Consider the following 19,810-nt stretch of genomic DNA (forward strand, 5'->3'; position numbering starts at 1 on the left):
TCTAATTGTGTATGTGCAAATTTGCATAAATACCACAACAGATCTAAACATTGGGTCTAGCCAGGAGAAAATGTCTTGTTGAATCTTGTTGACATATAACAGTAAAAGACTAAATGTTAAGGTCTGAATGGAACCCATTTAGGCTACCCATGAGCATAAATACATAGAGGCAGGATGAAGTACTTTAAAACAGCCTTTATTAATTAGTATTGCAGAGATGGGGTTTGGGGCTGAAACAACAACAACAAAAAACACTTTTTATTTTACCTACCTTTTTGTCTTCTGCATTCTACTCACCCTTGTCTCCTGTTCTTCCCTCAGACTCATCCCCCAGAAACAGTCCCATGGACCCAGCCCCAAACCCCATCTCTGCAATAATAATTAATAAAGGCTGTTTCTTCTTCCTGCCTCTATGTATTTATGCTCATGGGTAGCCTAAATGGGTTCCATTCAGACCTTAACATTTTACTGTTATATGTCAACAACATTCAACAAGACATTTTCTCCTGGCTAGACCCAATGTTTAGATCTGTTGTGGTATTTATGCAAATTTGCACATACGCAATTAGATTATGGACCGTTTGTCCATGTTAAGTCAAGTCAAGTCAAGTTTATTTGTATAGCGCTTTTCACAATACAGATTGTATCAAAGCAGCTTCACAGTATTAAATTAAAATAATACAACAAAGTTTGTTTCAAGAGGAATTTATTGATTGATAAAATTAAATTAAATATCCCCAAAATATCCCCAACTGAGCAAGCCAAAGGCAACAGCGGCAAGGAACCGAAAAACTTCATCAAGTGACCTAATGGTGTCCTAAAACTCCATCAGGTGACCTAATGGAGAAAAAAACCTTGGGAGAACCCAGGCTCAGTCGGGGGCCAGTTCTCCTCTGGCATTTATGAGCTAGAGGCCGGATTGTAGTTTGAACTGTAGGATTATATGAATGCCTGGCTGAAGAGATGCGACTTTAATCTAGTTTTAAACTGGGAGAGCGAGTCTGAGCAACGAACAGTATCAGGAAGACTATTCCAGAGTTTTGGAGCCAAATGTGAGAATGCTCTCCCTCCTTTGGTGGTTCTGGATATCCTAGGTATGACCAAAAGCCTTGAATTTAGTGATCTTAAAGAGCGCGATGGATTATAGGGTGATAAAAGATCCGTTAAATAGACTGGAGCTAAGCCGTTTAGGGCTTTATAGGTCAGTAGCAATATCTTGTAATTAATACGGAACTTTATAGGTAACCAATGCAGTGATGATAAAATCGGTGTTATATGATCATATTTTCTTGATCTAGTAAGAACTCTAGCGGCGGCATTTTGGACTAACTGTAGCTTGTTTATTGAGGATGCAGGACAACCAGCTAGTAAAGCATTACAGTAATCCAGTCTCGAGGTCATGAATGCATGAACTAACTTTTCTGCATCAGAAACTGATAGCATATTACGTAGCTTAGCAATGTTTCTAAGGTGGAAAAATGCTGTTTTTGTAACATTTATGTTAACAAACAATAAAAAAAAAAAACTTGTAATACATTTTTTGTTTGTCTTGATATAAGTAATCAACTCAGTAATTTTCATGGTGATATCTAAAGGTTAAATGTTTTACCCTGTTCATGTGAGAAAAAATAATGAATAGGATATATTTGGGTCTTTTTCTGAACTTTCCCCTAATGGGATTCTTCGGGGCTTTTTTTTTTTCCTTACTCAGGACATATGGAGGATACAAAATCAGTTGAGTTTGATTCTGTTGCAATTTGTTCACCCTTTTTTCCTAAAACGCCTGAACTAGAACGGAGTCTGACTGATTCGGGAAAGCGGACAAGCGGCAAGCTGTACTGTAAAGATGAATCTTTGCTAAAGTTGTGTGCGTGCCTGTAAAGTAAGTTGCAGTCTGTTTATACATTGTTCTTTACTTTGTTTATGAACGTTTGAATTGCCCCGCGTGTGTAAAAGTTAATGTATGCGACTCGAGTGACAATACCAACTAGCTCGTAAATATGTTTGTATATTAACATACTAGTTTCCTCACGTATAACATTGTTATATTTAGAAGACATAATTTATGTGCCTTTTAGTCATTATATGGTCTATATATATATCGCTCACTTCTAGAGTTAATGCACTCTTTGGGCGCATGCGCACTAATGTGCTAGACAGAGCGGCTCCATTTCAGTCCTCAGCGCGCAAAGGTGTCGAATTTCAACCGCTCAGTATTACTCATTTCTAGCAGTGCACTTTTCCATATAATGGCACATTTGTTTCTACTGTACTGTATTAATCATTGTAATTTAACATTCATTTACTGTTACTTTGTTTATTGTGACTACTATTATTTGTTATTTGTACTTATCTATTTTTCTTATATCTTTATTTATAGAAAACCACACAGACATGCAAAGTCAAATTTATTCAGTGTACTGAGCTGTGGTGACAATAAATAAGTTATTCCCGAATACCTGATCATCTCTAAGTCTCTCACCGGACACTCTGGGTCTGTTATCAACCGGCAAATCAGCTTCTACTAGCCAACACTTTTACACACAGTGTCATTTAGACACACACAGATATAAAAAATTAGCACATGAACTTCCAACAATGGTGAAAAAATATTTAAAAAATGCTTAATTCATCTTAATAATTTGTCCATGCTGCAGTGCATGAAGGGACTTTTTTTACTATGCTGGTGTAACAGGGTTTTAAAAAATTACTGTAAATGTTACTGTAAAAATTACTGTCTTGTTCATTTAATAATTGTTTGGTGACCCCTTGTGGCGAATTAAGTATGGGTCATTTGTCCTTTCACCTGTGAAACCACACCCCCACCCCCAGCAGAGAAGTTTATCCAAATGCTGAAGAGGTGGTAGGTAAAATGTGCTCCGGGGAAATACGTTTTTTTTTTTTTTAGTTAATTTGACGAATAATATTAAGATTAAAGTTTGTGGATGTTATGTAACAATACGTTAATTGATATTGATTGTATGTAATGAACTCTCAACATGTGCGTTGCATGGCTGACGCCATCTTTTGGAATCAAACACTTCTCATTTCTGTTTGCTCTTTTAGATGCATGTGTATATGTAAATGCCCACTGTCGCCAGAGGATATATGTTTCTCCTTGTTGTGTTGCAGGTATGTTTTTATGTTTGATTCCTGACTGTTACAACTGTTCTATTTGCGCTGAAACTTTTAATTGTCGCCATTGTTGAGATTCATATGCTGATTGTTGATCTCTGTGTGTGTCCACGTCATGCAGGAGTTCAAAATGTTGTAATGCACTATATGATTTCAATATCCTTCAAAAATACAGATTACAGAAATCGCTGGATCTCATGCTGTAGATTCACAGAGATACTATGATCAATAAATATAAAATTAAAATACCCATAAAACCAAAGATTATACAGGAAGAGATCAGAGAATCAGACAAGTCCAAGACGGTTATGACATCATCACAACAGCCAAAAACACCTGATAAATTTCCTAATTTTCTTGCCATAACAAATGCTTTATACAGGTTTTTATTTATTTATTATTATTCGCTTTAGTACTATTTTCACAAGTAAGGTGTACATTTTCCAAACTCGTAGCACTATTATCACAACAGTTCATCAAAACTTTTTTCAAACATTTCAGAATATTTTCAATTGTGTTAGTACAATACACAAAATCATAATGTATCATTTTCACTACACAAAATAACTGTTTCATCTATATAAATGTTTCATTCAGAGTAACTGCCTTTCATAAAGCTCTTGCTATCAAACTTTTGATTTGCATCTCTTGTTCCGTTTAATACATTTGTCTATTATTTAATCCAACTGAACTTAATGGTTACTCAATGAATCATTTGGTAAACCTATAGATATTGGTTCTATAGAAAGTTTTTATAGAACTTCCTTCCGATATGGATTACCAAATATAATGAATTCTTTATATTCCTATATAAAGTGTGTTATAAAAGTGTTGTGTTATATATATATATATATATATATATATATATATATATAGAGAGAGAGAGAGAGAGAGAGAGAGAGAGAGAGAGATAGAGAGAGAGAGAGAGAGAGAGAGAGAGAGAGAGAGAGCTATTAGAGGGAGAGGAAACAGTCAAAGATTGTGTACTGTAACATCAGATTGATCAGAGATGCATCAATAGAAGGGAGACAGATGGCATCAAATCCTCATGTCTGTGTCATAGGCTACTTCATTACACCTTTTGATTAAACACACTAGATATCACCAAGTTAGGTAATGTAAGTGTTCTAATGAGGCAACTTTAGCCTGTTTTACTGTAATTAATTCAGCAACAAGAGTGATTTGAAACATGTATCTTGCATTGTTTGCTGTTGAATAAACTGATTGTTAAAAGTACTAAACTGAAAGAAGATCATACTGTTGTGTTTCAGTGATTACATATTACAATAGTCTTGTGTTTGAAACAATGATTATGTGGACTTAAAATATGTGCAACTGAATGAAAGTATTACATCAGGTTTTAAAATAATGACTAGCTGTGTTACAAGAGTGATAAGTTTGGATTTTTGTACTAAGAGATTTGAAAATGTACAGCTTATGGAATACCAAATCGAATAAAAAAAACTGTAAACACACAGTTACAGCAGCCAGAGAAAAACTAATGTCATAAAGTCAAGGGTCAAGAGCTCAACTGATCAAAGTTTATTATTTTCAATAAAACATCATCATCTAAATTTCTGTTAATTCTCAACAAGTACTTTTGTACATGAATGCACATGAAAGAAATAATGTTGAAACCAAACTGGTTTGTAAACTGGTTTCACACTCAATGTGGCTGGAAGTCTGTTGTAGTTCTTGTGTTTCTCTTTTTTCTGTACTTGGCCTTCAGTGATTCTGCTTGTTAACAGCAGGGGTTCATCAGTGTCTGAATTCACTCACTTTTCATTCACTCTGTAAAGTGGACTATATTAGTAAACTAATGAATAGTGGATGAGGTTATAGGGTGTGATTTGTGTGACTTTGAGTGCTGTTAATTCATAGTATATTCCTGGCTATTTTCTCGAAAATGCCTTGTTTCCTATGGTATATTACTGTTTTAATGGAAAATGGTATGATACTGTAAAAATTTGGCCATTCTTTTACAGCAAGGTTTCATAGATTTGGTGCTAATATGATTTATTATTTTGAAGTTACTGTACTCTGCCTTTGTATTGTCTGCAAAAAGTGAGAAGTCACACCAAGGCAAATGACAATAACTTCCACATTATCAATATTTGGTTGCTGATCACCATTTATAAATATTTTATAAATGGTGATCAGCAACCAAATATTGATAATGTGGAAGTTATTGTCATTTGCCTTGGTGTGACTTCTCACTTTTTGCAGACAATACAAAGGCAGAGTACAGTAACTTCAAAATAATGTTCAAAAGTCAAGTTTGAGCTCAAGATTTTTTTATAGATAATTTTCTAAAACATCCAACTGCCAGATTTCCAGTGTCCTACCTATAATCAATTTGGCTGGACACAATTTATAGGTGAAACTGCATAAATGAGTTTTGTTTAAAACAAAGAAAAAACTGGCAATAGGAATGAATGAGAACAATTCTTCTCTGAAAAGTTTTCCAATTTGTAAAACCATACGTATGTCAGAACCTGCTCAAAATTCCCTTTAGAAATCCTAATCAGCGGAAGATTCTTTTTGCATGCATTCCCACCTCGTCTCCTCCCCAAAGTAAACAAAATATGGAGCTTACAACGCTTAGTTTTACTATGCTGCAGAACTTTACACTCCTATTGACGCTTTTATGGCATTGCTAATGCTATTTCACACTAATTTACCCTGTTAAATTAAATCTGGCGCCAAATGTACAAAAATGTAGATACTTTTCGCACCAAGTGTAAATAGCTAAAGTACCATCTTGTTTACACAATAGCCTTTGAAGAAGGTCGGCTAGTGTTAACAGACTGCATTATTTATTTGCCATGTTTTGTCGACTCACCCAGTTGCAGTACTACAGTTGCATTGGCTGAAAGTACTCCAGCAAACACTTCACACATGTAAACTCCTTTGTCCTCAGTTCTGACACTCTTCAGTCTGAGAGAGAAGTTTCCTTTGGGGATTTCATCAGTGAAGAACTCAACTCTGTCTGTGTATTGTTCATCTGATGAATCTGGAAAAGTCTCATTGTTTTGATAGAGCAGAACCGGAATGTCTACATCTGTTCTTTTCCATGAAACCTCCTCAATGTGTTCAGGTTTGATGTGAGAGTCTACAGTGCAGTTCAGAGTGACGTCCTCTCCATCATACGCAGATATGGAGCGACTCGAGCCTGATACCAGCAGACGCTCTGTAAAAATAATGGTTTAAACATAAACATAAAATACATAAAATGCCATTTGATTACATTTTTTATCAGAATTCAAGTGGCTTACACTCACCAACATCTTTTAATTGAACCACAGTCTCACCAGAATCCTGCTCACTGTAAACTTTACATGTGTATTTTCCCTCATCTTCTGTTCTCAGATTGTCCAGACGGAGGGAGAAGTTTCCATGTTGAATCTGATCAGTAAAGAAATGAGCTCTATCATGATAATCCTGCTGCTGGACCTCTGCTCGACTTTCACCATCTACAAACAGATGAACCAGAGTCTCTGAGTCTGTTCTTTTCCATTCCACCTCCAGATCTTTCACTGGTAAAGGTTCATCAACATAACAGAGCAAAACCACTGAAGATCCCAGAGGAGCAACCAGAGGATCACGTGGACCGTGCACACTGAAGCCTATAGAGAAATAATAGAGAACTGACAGCTTTAATAAACGAGAAAGAAATACTCGAAGGCTATTTTCGCGTATCAACGTAAAGTGATAATACGTACCATCAGCGAATACCAGGAGTATTGCTATTACAATAAACATAATGTACATAGTTTACAATCACAAAAAAAGAGCTATAATAAAATCATAATTTCATCATGACCATCAAGAGTTTTTGTACGCAGTCTTTTCACACGAGGCCACGTCTAGACTTCCGCTTCCGCTTTTAGCTTACTTTCGCTTTCTTAAATTATGCGCGCGTCAGATTCTAATCACAAGCGTCACTTTCGGCTGGCGCTTTATCGGTTTCAGTTGATATAGCCTACTTGAACAATAACAACTAGCATTACACACACACACAAAAAGAAATGGTAATATGACTAAATGCGTGTTTAACAGACACAGCGAAGTTCCTCTTGTTGTTTCTGTATCTGTATATCCAGCTTTCAAATTTAGACGTCGATATTTTACAAACATACAAATTTGGTAGGGGTGGATTAGAGTAATGTGGGACACTGACTAAAACGGGACACCTAAACTTCAGTGCAGTTATCTCTTAACATTAAAATTTAAATCCGTTCAATAAAACAATGTTCTAAATTGTTTGTGATGTATTTGTACATCAAATGTTACAATAATATTGTTAAAATGTGTTAAGAATATTTTCTATTTAAAGCAATCTTTGTCGTCCCACTTCAGAAAAAGTTGTTATAATTGTGGGACAGTCTAAAATAGGAAAATGTGCATTAAGAAAGTTAAATGCCATGCATGTATTTTTGTTAAAATGTTGGGCTTATAATGCAGCAATATTATTTTTTTAAGATCAGGTTCAAAACTTTGGACTAAGGGGAATACTGGACTTGCAAGGGCTGTTTTTTTTTTTTTTTACATTACAATTTGCTTAATGCATGCTTTTGAAAATACATGTCCTAAACTCCATGTGAAGAGTAGCCTATAGAAGCTAACAAGTTAAAGGAGAAGTTCACTTTTGAAAAAACTTTTGCTGATAATTTACTCACCCCCATGTCATCCAAGATGTCCATGTCTTTCTTTCTTCAGTCGAAAAGAAATTAAGGTTTTTGATGAAAACATTCCAGGATTTTTCCACATATTATGGATTCCATTGGGACCCAAACGGTTCAAGGTCCAAATGACAGTTTCATTGCCGCTTCAAAGGGCTTTAAACGATACCAGACGATGAATAAGGGTCTTATCTAGCGAAACGATCGGTCATTTCAAAAATAAAATAAAAAGTTGACGTTTTATAAGCACAAATGTTCGCCTTGCTCTGTTCTGTGATGCGCGTTCGTGACGTCACGTAATACGCAATTACGTTGAAAAGGTCAAGTTTGATGTGTTTACAAATGTGCGGAAGGAGGACCATATAAACATTTTCAAATGTATTTGTGTCAGTTTATCGTTTAAAATGCCCATTTCGTGTGCGCATCCTGAGTGTTTTAATATTAAAAAGCCAAAAAGAACATTTTCTTCAATTTTTCAAGCGTGACCTTTTCAACGTAATTGCGTATTACGTGACGTCACGAACGCGCATCACAGAACAGAGCAAGCCGAACATTTGTGCTTATAAAACGTCAACTTTTTATTTTATTTTTGAAATGACCGATCGTTTCGCTAGATAAGACCCTTATTCATCGTCTGGTATCGTTTAAAGCCCTTTGAAGCGGCAATGAAACTGTCATTTGGACCTTGAACCGTTTGGGTCCCAATGGAATCCATAATATGTGAAAAAATCCTGGAATGTTTTCATCAAAAACCTTAATTTCTTTTCGACTGAAGAAAGAAAGACATGGACATCTTGGATGACATGGGGGTGAGTAAATTATCAGCAAAAGTTTTTTTAAAAGTGAATTTCTCCTTTAACAATAGTTTTTAAGACATTTCATGTTCCAAAGTTTTATTTATTTGAATATTTGACTTCTATTGCATGGTTATTATTGTTGCTGACAAAAATCTGAAATATTTTTAATAAATCCTTTAAATAGTATAACATTTTTGTGTTATATATTTGTAATTAACATTTTTATAATTTTTTTTTAGCCAAAACTGATAAAGACAGCAAACACAAAGTGTCCCAGATTTCAGCGCAAGCTATCCCACATTAGAAAATCCATAATTAACTGCTTAGAGCTGAATATTTGTAGCATTTTATCCCTTTTAAAAAAAAAAAAATTTTTTTTATAAAATGTTTTAATAATTTGGTATTTGTTTTGCTAAAATAGCAGCAGACACTTAGTTACTTTACAAGCAATGTCAGTTATAACACGAGCTGTTCAACACAATCTCTTTGTCAAAACTCATGTAATGTATTTTTTTTTTTAAATACTAGACGTAATTATGAGATTGTTTGAACCTTGTGTAGGTTTTTTATTTTTAAATTTTTTTTATTATTAAATCTGCGACGCTGGGGGGCAGCATAAACACATTTACCCTTCAGTCACTTTATTGTACATAGCTATTATTTACACTGAGAAAAAAAAACAGTATATATAGCTACTATGAATACAAATGCTAGACAAATTTTAAAACGCATATTTTGTGTTTTATTTGACTCAGTGACATTATTTTACTCGGGTAATATTTTAGCATTCCTCATTTAAGGTCCTCTCACGACCACGTCAGAGTGAGTTTAACTACTGATCTGAGATCTGGTATTTGTCCTCTAATGGTGAATTTCTGATTTTGTGCAGCGATGTTTGTGATGACAGTCCATCTGGTTGTATAGGTTGTGTGGTTCTGTCATATGAGCCACTCGTGTGACACCCTGAAACCCTTTAAAGCTGATTATTTAATTGTTGTTGTTTTTTCCCTCCATAGTAGTCTCAAAAAATAAGTTGTCTCAAGAGCAGTGTGTGGTGAAGGGAGTTTTTTCTTGCACTGGGCCATTCAGTGTAAAATCAACCACATTTTTAGAAACTTCCCTGGCTCAAATGTTTGATTTTGTTCAAGGCCTACTTTTTTCTGAAGAAAGACAAACAAATTGTGATGAAAGGCAAAATATTAACCCCCTGTTTCACAGACAAGGCTTAAGTCTAGTTTTACAGCTTCTAGCTGTTTTAGCTAAATCTACTTGCACTGGCATATCGTGTCAGTGTCATTGTTTTGTCACAAGATCAAACCCGTGTGCATCGCTCTCTGCATCCCCCACCTCTATCACGGCCGGCCAGCCGCCCGCTGTGCATATCGAGTCGGGGGGAGATGACGCAGAAGGGGACAGCTGCTCTATTCTGGCTTCTGACTGCGAAGGATGGTCGGGCTCCATTCCGGACCCCGCCCCTTCTCTTCAGGAATCGAGCGGTGTGCGGTCTACGTTTGACGCCGAGCTTCTTCGCCTGCTTACGAAGGCCGTGGAGGACCTCGGCCTCGATTGGTCGCTTCCTGACGAGCCTGCACCCAGCAGGCTGGACGGTTGCTTTCTGCCAGGCCGCCGCTCGACGCCTCACACCAGGCCTGCCCCCTTTCTTCCGGAGCTCCACGAGGAGCTCACTAAGAGCTGGAAGGCGCCATTTTCTGACAGGCTGCGCTCTACTGTCTCTTCGACGCTCTCTCTAGTAGACGGCGCAAAAGACAAAGGCTATCTCTGCATTCCTCCGGTCGAGGAACCGGTAGCCACGCACCTCTGCCCGCCTTCCGCCGGATGGCAGTCTCATCCTTCACTGCCTTCCAAAGCCTGCAGGACTACTTCGGCTTTGATCGGTCGCGCCTACACCGCCGCCGGTCAAGCCGCGTCTGCACTTCACACGATGGCCGTGCTTCAGGTGTATCAGGCCGACCTTCTCCGTAAAATGGACGAGGCGGGCCCGAACCCTGAGAATTTTTCTGACCTCAGGAGCGCGTCCGACTTAGCGCTACGAGCCACCAAGTCCGCTGCTCAGGCCATCGGGAGGAATATGGCGTCTCTCACTGTCACCGAGAGGCACTTGTGGTTGACGCTGTCCGACATAAAGGAGTCCGACAGAGCCACTTTCCTCGACGCGCCCGTGGCACCATCCGGTCTCTTCGGCCCGGCTGTCAAGGGGTTTTCGGAGCGGTACTCCGAGGTACAGAAAACCTCTCAGGCTATGCGGCATTTCTTGCCGAAGCGCTCCAGTTCCGCTATGGGCCGCTCTAAGCAGCCATCCAATCGGAAATCAGCGCCACAGCCTCCCCTGCCGTCAGCCTCACAGCGCCGTCAGCCGAGGGACTCCCAGCAGCGCTCACGCTCTTCTAGCCGCCACAGACCGCCTCCCCCTCGGGGACCCCGGTCCAAGATTGTGCTGAAGGCAGAGCCCTCAAAGTCTTCCTGACCGTGTTAGGAAGACGAAGATGGTCGAGTCCCGCTGCGGCCGGACCGCCATCGAAATCAGCGCGCCTCGCTCTCACAGTTCCCTCAACAGAGGTGACTGGAGATGTGTATTTCACAGTCAACGAGCCCGTTACACAACATGCTCGCCTGTACCCAAAGGCCGTTTTTACGGCCGCCCAAATATATCACAGAAAGAGCATTCTGTCTGTTTATCCGGCTCATGCCGATGGTGTTATAGATGCAGGTCATGTGCCCACTCCACAGTGTTCGCGCCTACATACAAACACGGCCGGTTCAGTGATTCACACTCATTCACGGCCCATATCCATAAACTCGGCTCACGCCGTGTGTGTTTTGAATGTGGAAGAGGTGCCCGCTGTACAGCGCTCATCCCTTCACACAAACACGGGCTGCTCTGTGATAAGCACTCATTCAGAGCCCCCGTCAATAAACACAAAACGTGTCCCGTGTGTAAATCACCCTCTACCAGACACGAGCTGTGTTATGTGTGTGCGAAGCGCGCGCGCCTCCATGAGCGCGCGCTCTCTCTCAGGCGCTGTGAGATATGTGCCACACACACACAGCGACAACAGCCCGCGCGTTATTCTCCCTCTAGCTTTACACATAAAGGCATGGAGGGAGCTGCCGGGCGTGTCAGAATGGGTACTAAACACGGTAGAACGAGGCTATTCACTACAGTTCGCTCGCAGACCCCCTCGCTTCCGAGCCAGGGTCGAAACCACGGTGAATAGCGAAGTAGCACACCTACTTCGCGCCGAGATTGCGAAACTGTTAGAGAAACGAGCCGTAGAAACCGTCCCTCACACACTGAGCGAGTTTTTACAGCAGATATTTCCTCGTTCCAAAGAAGGATGGCGGTCTCAGACCCATCCTAGATCTCAGACGGCTGACCAAAGCCCTTATGCAGAGATCGTTCAAAATGCTCACGACCAGTCAAATTCTCGCGCAAATTCGCCCGAGGGACTGGTTTATCTCTGTGGATCCTTTCAGATCCAAATAGCGCCCCATCACAGGCCTTTCTTGCGATTCTCCTTCGAGGGTCTGAGCTAGCAGTACACCGTCCTGCTGTTCGGTCTGTCCTTAGCACCCCGTACATTCACGAAGTGCATGGATGCAGCGCTCGCTCCCCTGAGACAACGGGGAATGCGAATACTGAACTATCTGGACGACTGGCTTATTCTAGCCCAGTCAGAGTCAGAGTTAATAGCGCACAGGGCTCTATTACTCGACCATTTACGGGATTTGGGTCTCCAAATCAACTGGACCAAGAGTTTATTGTCTCCCAGCCAGAGAATCTCTTTTCTGGGAACAGACTTAGACACTGTGTCAATGACACCGCGGCTGACGTCACAGTGCACGCTGCAGATTCAGCGCTCAGCTGCAGCTTTCAGGACCGGCAGCATTTTTCCTCTCAAACGTTTTCAGAGGATGCTGGGTCTTATGGCTTCGGCCTCGGCAGTGCTTCAACTGGGCTTGCTTTTCATGCGCCCGCTGCAGCACTGGCTGAAAACGCGGGTCCCGTTGCGAGCATGGTCCGCTGGCCGCGTTCGCCTCAGGGTAACTCAGAACTGTGTCACAGCACTGAATCCCTGGAAGGCGACAGACTGGTATCAGTCAGGAGTGGATCTGGGCATGACTTCGAGACGAAAAGTAATCTCGACAGACGCATCCAACTCAGGTTGGGGCGCCCTCTACGAGGGCAGATCAGTGTTTGGTCTGTGGGCAGCCTCAGAAAGGCGCCTACACATAAACTGTCTGGAGATGAAAGCGGTCGAAAATGCCTTGAGATACTTTCTCCCCCTCCTCAAAGGCCACAACGTTTTGGTCCGCACGGACAACATGTCAGTGGTGTCATACATCAACCGCCAGGGCGGTCTCAGGTCACGGAGCCTTCACAAGCTGGCGGAACGCCTCCTCTTGTGGGCCCATCACAACCTGCGCTCACTAAGAGCATCGCATGTCCCGGGCTGCCAAAATGTGGGACCAGACATGCTGTCCAGGGACAACGTTCCCCCCGGGGAATGGTCCCTGCACCCTCAGATAGCCCAGTTACTATGGGACATCTTCGGCAGAGCGGATGTCGACCTCTTTGCGTCGACGGAGAACGCGCACTGCCCAGTATTCTTCATGAAACAGAGAGATGCGCTGGCCCACGACTGGCCCAGCCGTCCGCTCTATGCGTTTCCCCCGATCGCGATGTTACCACAGGTAATCAAGCGCATCAGGGAGACCAAATGCTCTGTGCTCCTCGTTGCGCCGCTCTGGAGGAATCAAGTGTGGTTCTCAGAGCTGATGCAACTGACGAGCACGACCCCGTGGCCGATTCCGGTGAGGAAAGATCTCCTCTCCCAGGCCAGGGGCGCGATCTCGCACCCGCGCCCCGACTTATGGGCCCTGCATGCATGGGCCATCAACGGGTACCCGCTGAACAGTGTTGAACACAATTACTCAGGCTAGAGCACCCTCTACGAGAAGGCTCTACGCCTCTAAATGGTCAGTGTTTTCCGGCTGGTGCTCAGCCCGAAACTTAGACCCACAGCGCTGTAGCGTTACAGAGGTTCTCTCCTTTCTGCAAGAGCTTTTGGACGAGGGCAGGTCCCCCTCCACGCTCAAAGTGTATGTGGCGGCCATTGCTGCGTTTACAAAACCCTTACATGGCCGGTCACTGGGTAGAGACGACTTCATTGTTAGGTTCCTAAGAGGAGCTAGAAGGTTAAATCCTCCCCAGCCCCCTCTGGTTCCAGCCTGGGACCTCTCCTTGGTCCTGGATGCCATGAAGGGCGAACCCTTCGAACCCCTTCAGTCCGTGGATTTGCAGTATCTTTCCCTGAAGACCGCTTTTCTCATGGCTCTCGCTTCAGTTAAGCGAGTGGGTGACCTTCACGCACTCTCTGTGAGTGCTTCGTGCTTGGAGTTTGGGCCTAATGACTCTAAAGTCATCCTTAAACCGAGGCACAGTTATGTCCCCAAAGTGCTTTCCACTCCGTTCAGATCACAGATCATTTCACTGTCAGCTCTTCCGAGATCTGAGGGTGAGGACGATGTGAATTTTCTCTGCCCTGTCAGGGCGCTGAGAATATATGTCGAACGGTCTGATGCTTTCAGGCAGTCAGAGCAGCTCTTCGTTTCGTTTGGTGGCCGCGCTAAGGGCTTAGCCACATCGAAACAGAGCCTGTCCAGATGGATAGTTGACGCTATCGCTATGGCTTATAGGTCTAAGAACCTTCATTGCCCTCTGGGTGTCAGAGCACACTCTACCAGAGGCATGGCCTCGTCATGGGCGTGGTCTCGCGGAGTCTCTCTCCATGATATTTGTATGTCGGCGGGCTGGGCCTCCCCGTCTACATTTATCAGGTTTTATAACCTGGAGGTGCCTGCCCTACAGGCTAAACTGTTGTCAGTCTAACATACTAGCTCTGTTCGCTTTCGCTGCAGATCGACACAGACTGTGTGTGGTTCGTGTTATACACAGGCTCCAGATCGACAGACCAGGTCTTCCTGTCTGTGATCGATTTTCACCTGTCCTTCGGGGTCAGGTGGCTGACAGGCAGTGTTATCATTCTTAGTTCAGCCCACGGATGTCCCTGGCTGTTCTACTGTATTAAGCACCCATTCCCACACTCTGGAATGGTTATCACTCCCTGGGCCCACCCCTCGTCGGCCCAGATATTACCACTTACGTTTGTCCCCGGGCACATGCCCTTGGGAACGTGCATGTGGACCTTCTCTAGCACGCACGGCGTTTTACATTGGGTTCCCGTAGCGTAAGCTAGCTTACGCAACACGAGAGTACTCTCGTAAGAGAACGCTCTCGGTTACTAACGTAACCTCGGTTCTCTCTAGATGAGGGAACGAGTGTTGCGTAACCCTGCCGTGCTTGTGCTACTTCTGGTTCGCTTCAGATTGAAAAACCAGAGAACAACCTCATGGGCCTGCTTTTATAGCCTGTAGCCACGCCCATTCTGGCGGGACGTGACGCGCACGGGCGCCCGCGCCCTCATTGGTGCTTCGTCACGAGCAGGCCCTGGATAGGTTGCAGCAGTTGCTGCTGAGCAACCAATAGGCGCGCGAGTCGCTCTGCCTAGGTCTGCTTATGCAGCAATGCGTTTTAAACTAATGCAAAATTATTATTATTTTTTAAATAAATATTTTTTGTAAAATAATAATACATTTAAAATAAATAATAATTCAAAAAAAATAATTTTTGGCTTCAGTATTCTCGAGAAAAGGGTTTTTCCCGTAGCGTAAGCTAGCTTACGCAACACTCGTTCCCTCATCTAGAGAGAACCGAGGTTACGTTAGTAACCGAGAGCGTTATGACAGTCATGTGAGTCATCAGTCAAACTTTGTGCATGCATCTGGTTTCTACTTTCATACCTTAGAGTGTCTTATAAGTGTAACCATGACGTTTCTGCCTAACTTAGTCCCGACCACGCCACCGGGGTTATATACCCACGGAAATAACAGCAACACAAGTTCAAATAGACAATACTTGATAGAAGAACGAAGACGTGGCTTTCAAGCTCAAATAATTTTATTGACAATGAAGCATAATTCTCTGAATCAAGCACTTTTAACTATTAATAATATAAAAAGAGGAATAAGAATTGAATACACATAGACGTTAGGTCAATTAGATTTCACAACCCACCCGTCTTACAGTAGGAGAGACCAAGCCTGTGTGAAAAAGAGGAAAAATCATTGGGCCACGGACCCGCCGCCCTAAGAGTACACACCACACGTGCACGGTTCTCAATGAGATTAATAAAACCACTTCTAAGAAAAGTACAGTGAATAATACAAACCACTCTACACTCCCAAACCAATACACATGCAGTGCAGGAAATCTCACGCCACATGCAGTGAAGGGAAAAGCCCAGACGACCCCAGAGAAAGGCACTCCCACACAGGCTGGCTCCTAAGACAAAAAGGGATATAGATTAAAACTCCCATTTACGCATCACATACACCACAGCGGTTGGTCTAAACCAAACTCAAATGATAAAAAACTATTTACAAAAATAAATCATAAACAAAACAGCAGGGCCTAGACGTCAGAGGTCCACATGTATAGGACTCCAAACAGAAAGATCTCTGATAAAATCCAAAAGTAAAATATAAACTGGGTATTACAGCTCGTTGCTATGGGTTAAACACGGCATCCAGCGCTCGACACTAACCCCATTCAAACGCCCACGTGCTCTCACTCTTGCATCAAGGACTTCCTCCCTCTGATGTACTCCAAAAGTGAATTATAAACGGGGTAATACAGCTCGTTGCTATGGGTTAAACACGGCATCCAGCGCTCGACACTAACCCCATTCAAACGCCCACGTGCTCTCACTCTTGCATCAAGGACTTTCTACCTCGCTATGGCGCTTCGGGGTCACAATACCGGAAGGAGACGGAAAAGGTCAGAACGTCAAGAGGTTGTACCGTCTACTGACTGTTGCACTATTTATAGTGAACTAAACACACGCCCACCCCGTACAGAATCCTTATTCACTCGGTCACAATCCATCCCCACCCTCTGTGTCGACGCCCCGTCGGCAAAATAAATAAATAAAATAAACGCCCCCAAAAAAAAACACAAAGGAAAAACTAACCCAATAACTTAAAATAACCTAGATCCAGGGTCTAAAAACAATTGTCACCCCCTCACTATGACCAGAGAAAGTCACAGCCCCATTTGCACTAGTCCCCACAGCCCTAGGCAAGCGATGAAGATTGGAATGTGTCCCTGCGGTTTCTCTTGCAGACCTGCGTGGGAAATTTACTCCACTACCCGATGCCTCTTGCCGGTAATCAGAATGTAATAGTCCAGCTACAGACTCTGCACGGCCAGGGGGAGGCACAGCTGGGACTGGCACGGTAGCCGGTGGAGTCTCTTCTGGCAGTGGGACACAAATCCATTGTCCATCCTCCATTTCTTCTTCTCTTCCGATATTCTCAGTTTGCAAAGACTCAGGGCCCATACATGGAGAAGGATACAAGGGCAAAACATCAGGCACAGGTTTCAACATAGTACGATGTATCCTTTTTACCAGTGTACGTTTATCTGGAGGGGCTATAGAATAAACAACTCCTCCTTCCGTGGGTGCTTGAATTATTGTGTACTTTGTCGGACTCCAGACATCTTGTATTTTATTTCTACCTCGATTACTGCAGTCTCTTCGATAAACTAACTGACCTTCTTTCAAGTGGCAGCTATAACCCTTCCGATCATGCCTCTCTTTCCTCAACTGTGCTGCCGCTTGAATTCTCTCCTGCGCACCATCAAAGGCCACTTGCAATCGCTCCCGATGTTCCTCCATCCAGTCCATTACGGTCCCTGCTGTCGACTGTGGAACTCTTCCAAGGAGAAAATCAACTGGCAAATTAGGTTCTTGGCCAAACATTACAAAATGTGGGCACTCGCCTGTTGTCTGATGTATGGTGGTATTATAAGAGAACAATAATTGAGGCAAATACTTAGGCCAGTCAACTTTAGCAGACTTTGGAAGCGTACAAAGGAGGCTGTGCAGTGTTCGGTTAAACCTTTCGCATTGGCCGTTGCCTTGAGGACGATAGGGCGTTGTGCGGGTCTTCTGTATCCCATACAGGTCACAAAGTTGTTGTATCAATGCCCCTTCAAAGCTCCGACCCTGGTCCGAGTGGATACGAACTGGAACTCCAAACCGGCAAAACCATTCCTTCACCAGGACATTTGCTACCGTGGAAGCCCTTTGGTCATAAGTTGGAACTGCCTGCGTAAATTTGGAGAAAACATCAGTCATTATTAGTACTTGCTCCTTCCCATCCCTTGAACGCTCCAGGAAAGTAAAATCAATTGCTAGAATTTGATTTGGTCTTGCAGCAATCAAGTGTCCCATTGGTCCCTTCACCGGAGGATGTGCTGGTTTAGCCAACGTGCAACGTTCACATTCTTCACACCACTTCTTAACTGCTTTATACATCCCAGGCTAGTAACACCTTGAACGTACCAGCTCAGTTGTCCTCTCAATACCTTGGTGACCATGCCCCTGATGTAACTGCTGTTACACCTCCTCCTGTAGAGATTCTGGCAATACCAATTGTAGCACCTCCTCTCCACCATCAGGACGAGAAGTCCTATGGTACAATACCCTCTCTCTCTCCTCCAAACGCTCCCATTGTCGCACTAATTCCAATACAGACTTACTCAATGCATGTCGTTCCATGTGATCTGGCCTTTGTTTGTTTTGCCAAAATGGAGAAAAGGCACCAATTATTGGGTCATCTTGTTGAAGTTTAGCAAGATCGTTCATGGCATAGGCTGGTAAGACAGATATCTATGACTGGCAAGCAATGACTGGTGTCTGACCTATAGCCTGCTCCAACCGTACTGGAACCGAAGTTCCTGGGAGAACCTGATCCACCGGAGAGTGTTGTCTTGACAAGGAATCTGCGTTTCTATTGGCCCGCCCTGGTCGATACCGGATGGTATAGTCAAACGCTTCTAACTCGGCTGCCCACCGTAATTCTGTTGCACCAAGTTTTGCGGTGCTCAAATGACTCAAAGGGTTGTTATCAGTCCAAACAATGCACTTATGGCCCAGCAAATATTCTCGAAATTTCCCCGCCATTGCCCATTTCAGAGCAAGAAACTCGAGCTTCATAGAACTATAGTTTGGCATCCTCTTCTCAGTTTGACTCAGTGTTCTACTTGCATACGCCAGAGGCCTCACTTTCCCTTCCTGTTCCTGTGACAACACTGCTCCAAGTCCGTTCTGGCAGGCATCCACTTCCAAAATAAAAGGCAATGAAAAATTAGCATAAGCCAACACAGGAGTAGTGGTCAGACGCACCTTTAGATCCTGAAAACTCTTCTCACAAGCTTCAGTCCAAGCACTGCTCACGGGTCTCCGCGCACCCTTTTTATCCTATCAGATGATACAAGGGAGCCGCCACCACTGAGAAGTCTTTAACAAATCGTCTGTAATAACTAGAGAACCCCAAAAAGGATCTTAGCGCTGCTATATCCGTTGGTCGAGGCCAATTGGCTACAACAACAATCTTCTCAGGGTCAGTAGAAACCCCCTTATTGGATATCACATGTCCCAGGTATTTTACCTCAGTCTTGAAAAAACAGCACTTCTCTAACTTCACCTTAAGACCCTCTTGGTGAAGCCTGCTCAAAACCTGGTTCAAACGTTCCAAATGTTGGTCTATAGAACTGGAAAATACGATCACATCATCAAGGTAAAGCAACAGAGTTTGGAAGTGCTGAGACCCAAACATGCGCTCCATGAGTCGCTGAAATGTACTTGGTGCATTTTTCTTCACCAGGACTATTGGTGACGCATAGGGGCTGCAACTCTCCCTTTTTACCTGACTTTCCAAAAGCTGATTTATATGTGCCTTCACAACGTCATATTCAGCAGGTGGAATGCGCCTATACCTTTGTCGTACAGGCGCCTCATCAGTTAAGGGGATCTCATGACTAATGAGGGTAGTACAACCTAGATCTCCCTCATGGGTGGCAAACACTGACTGATACTTTGTCAACAGAAAAATTACTTTACTCTGCTCTGACTCAGAGAAGGCGGACAACTCGGGGACAGAGAAGGGGACAGCAGTCATTTAGTGAACGCGGCGAGAGCGCGCAAGTGGGTTTTTTCGAAATACACCAGTTCTGCTGTAATTCAGCATTGTATTTGACTCAAGGTAAGT

General features: G+C 42.9%; 1 protein-coding gene across 3 annotated transcripts in view; it reads right to left on the reverse strand.

Moving 5' to 3' along the window:
• LOC309506898 (uncharacterized protein) overlaps nucleotides 1–7,019 on the reverse strand; it is a 136,402-nt gene extending 129,383 nt beyond the window's left edge. For 2 of the 3 annotated variants that reach the window (XM_082180907.1, XM_082180908.1), the window contains exons 1-3: nucleotides 6,858–7,019; nucleotides 6,417–6,761; nucleotides 5,978–6,325 (exon numbers count right to left, since the gene is read on the reverse strand). In XM_082180907.1, coding sequence (XP_082037033.1) covers nucleotides 5,978–6,325; nucleotides 6,417–6,761; nucleotides 6,858–6,906 — 742 coding nt within the window. In that variant the 5' untranslated portion in view covers nucleotides 6,907–7,019. The remainder of the gene's footprint in view (nucleotides 1–5,977; nucleotides 6,326–6,416; nucleotides 6,762–6,857) is intronic. The other variant, XM_082180906.1, reaches the window with a different exon arrangement.
• Nucleotides 7,020–19,810: the final 12,791 nt, after the last annotated feature.

Source organism: Leuciscus leuciscus (genome assembly GCF_965113295.1).
Source record: "Leuciscus leuciscus genome assembly, chromosome: 1".
NCBI lineage: Eukaryota > Metazoa > Chordata > Actinopteri > Cypriniformes > Leuciscidae > Leuciscus > Leuciscus leuciscus.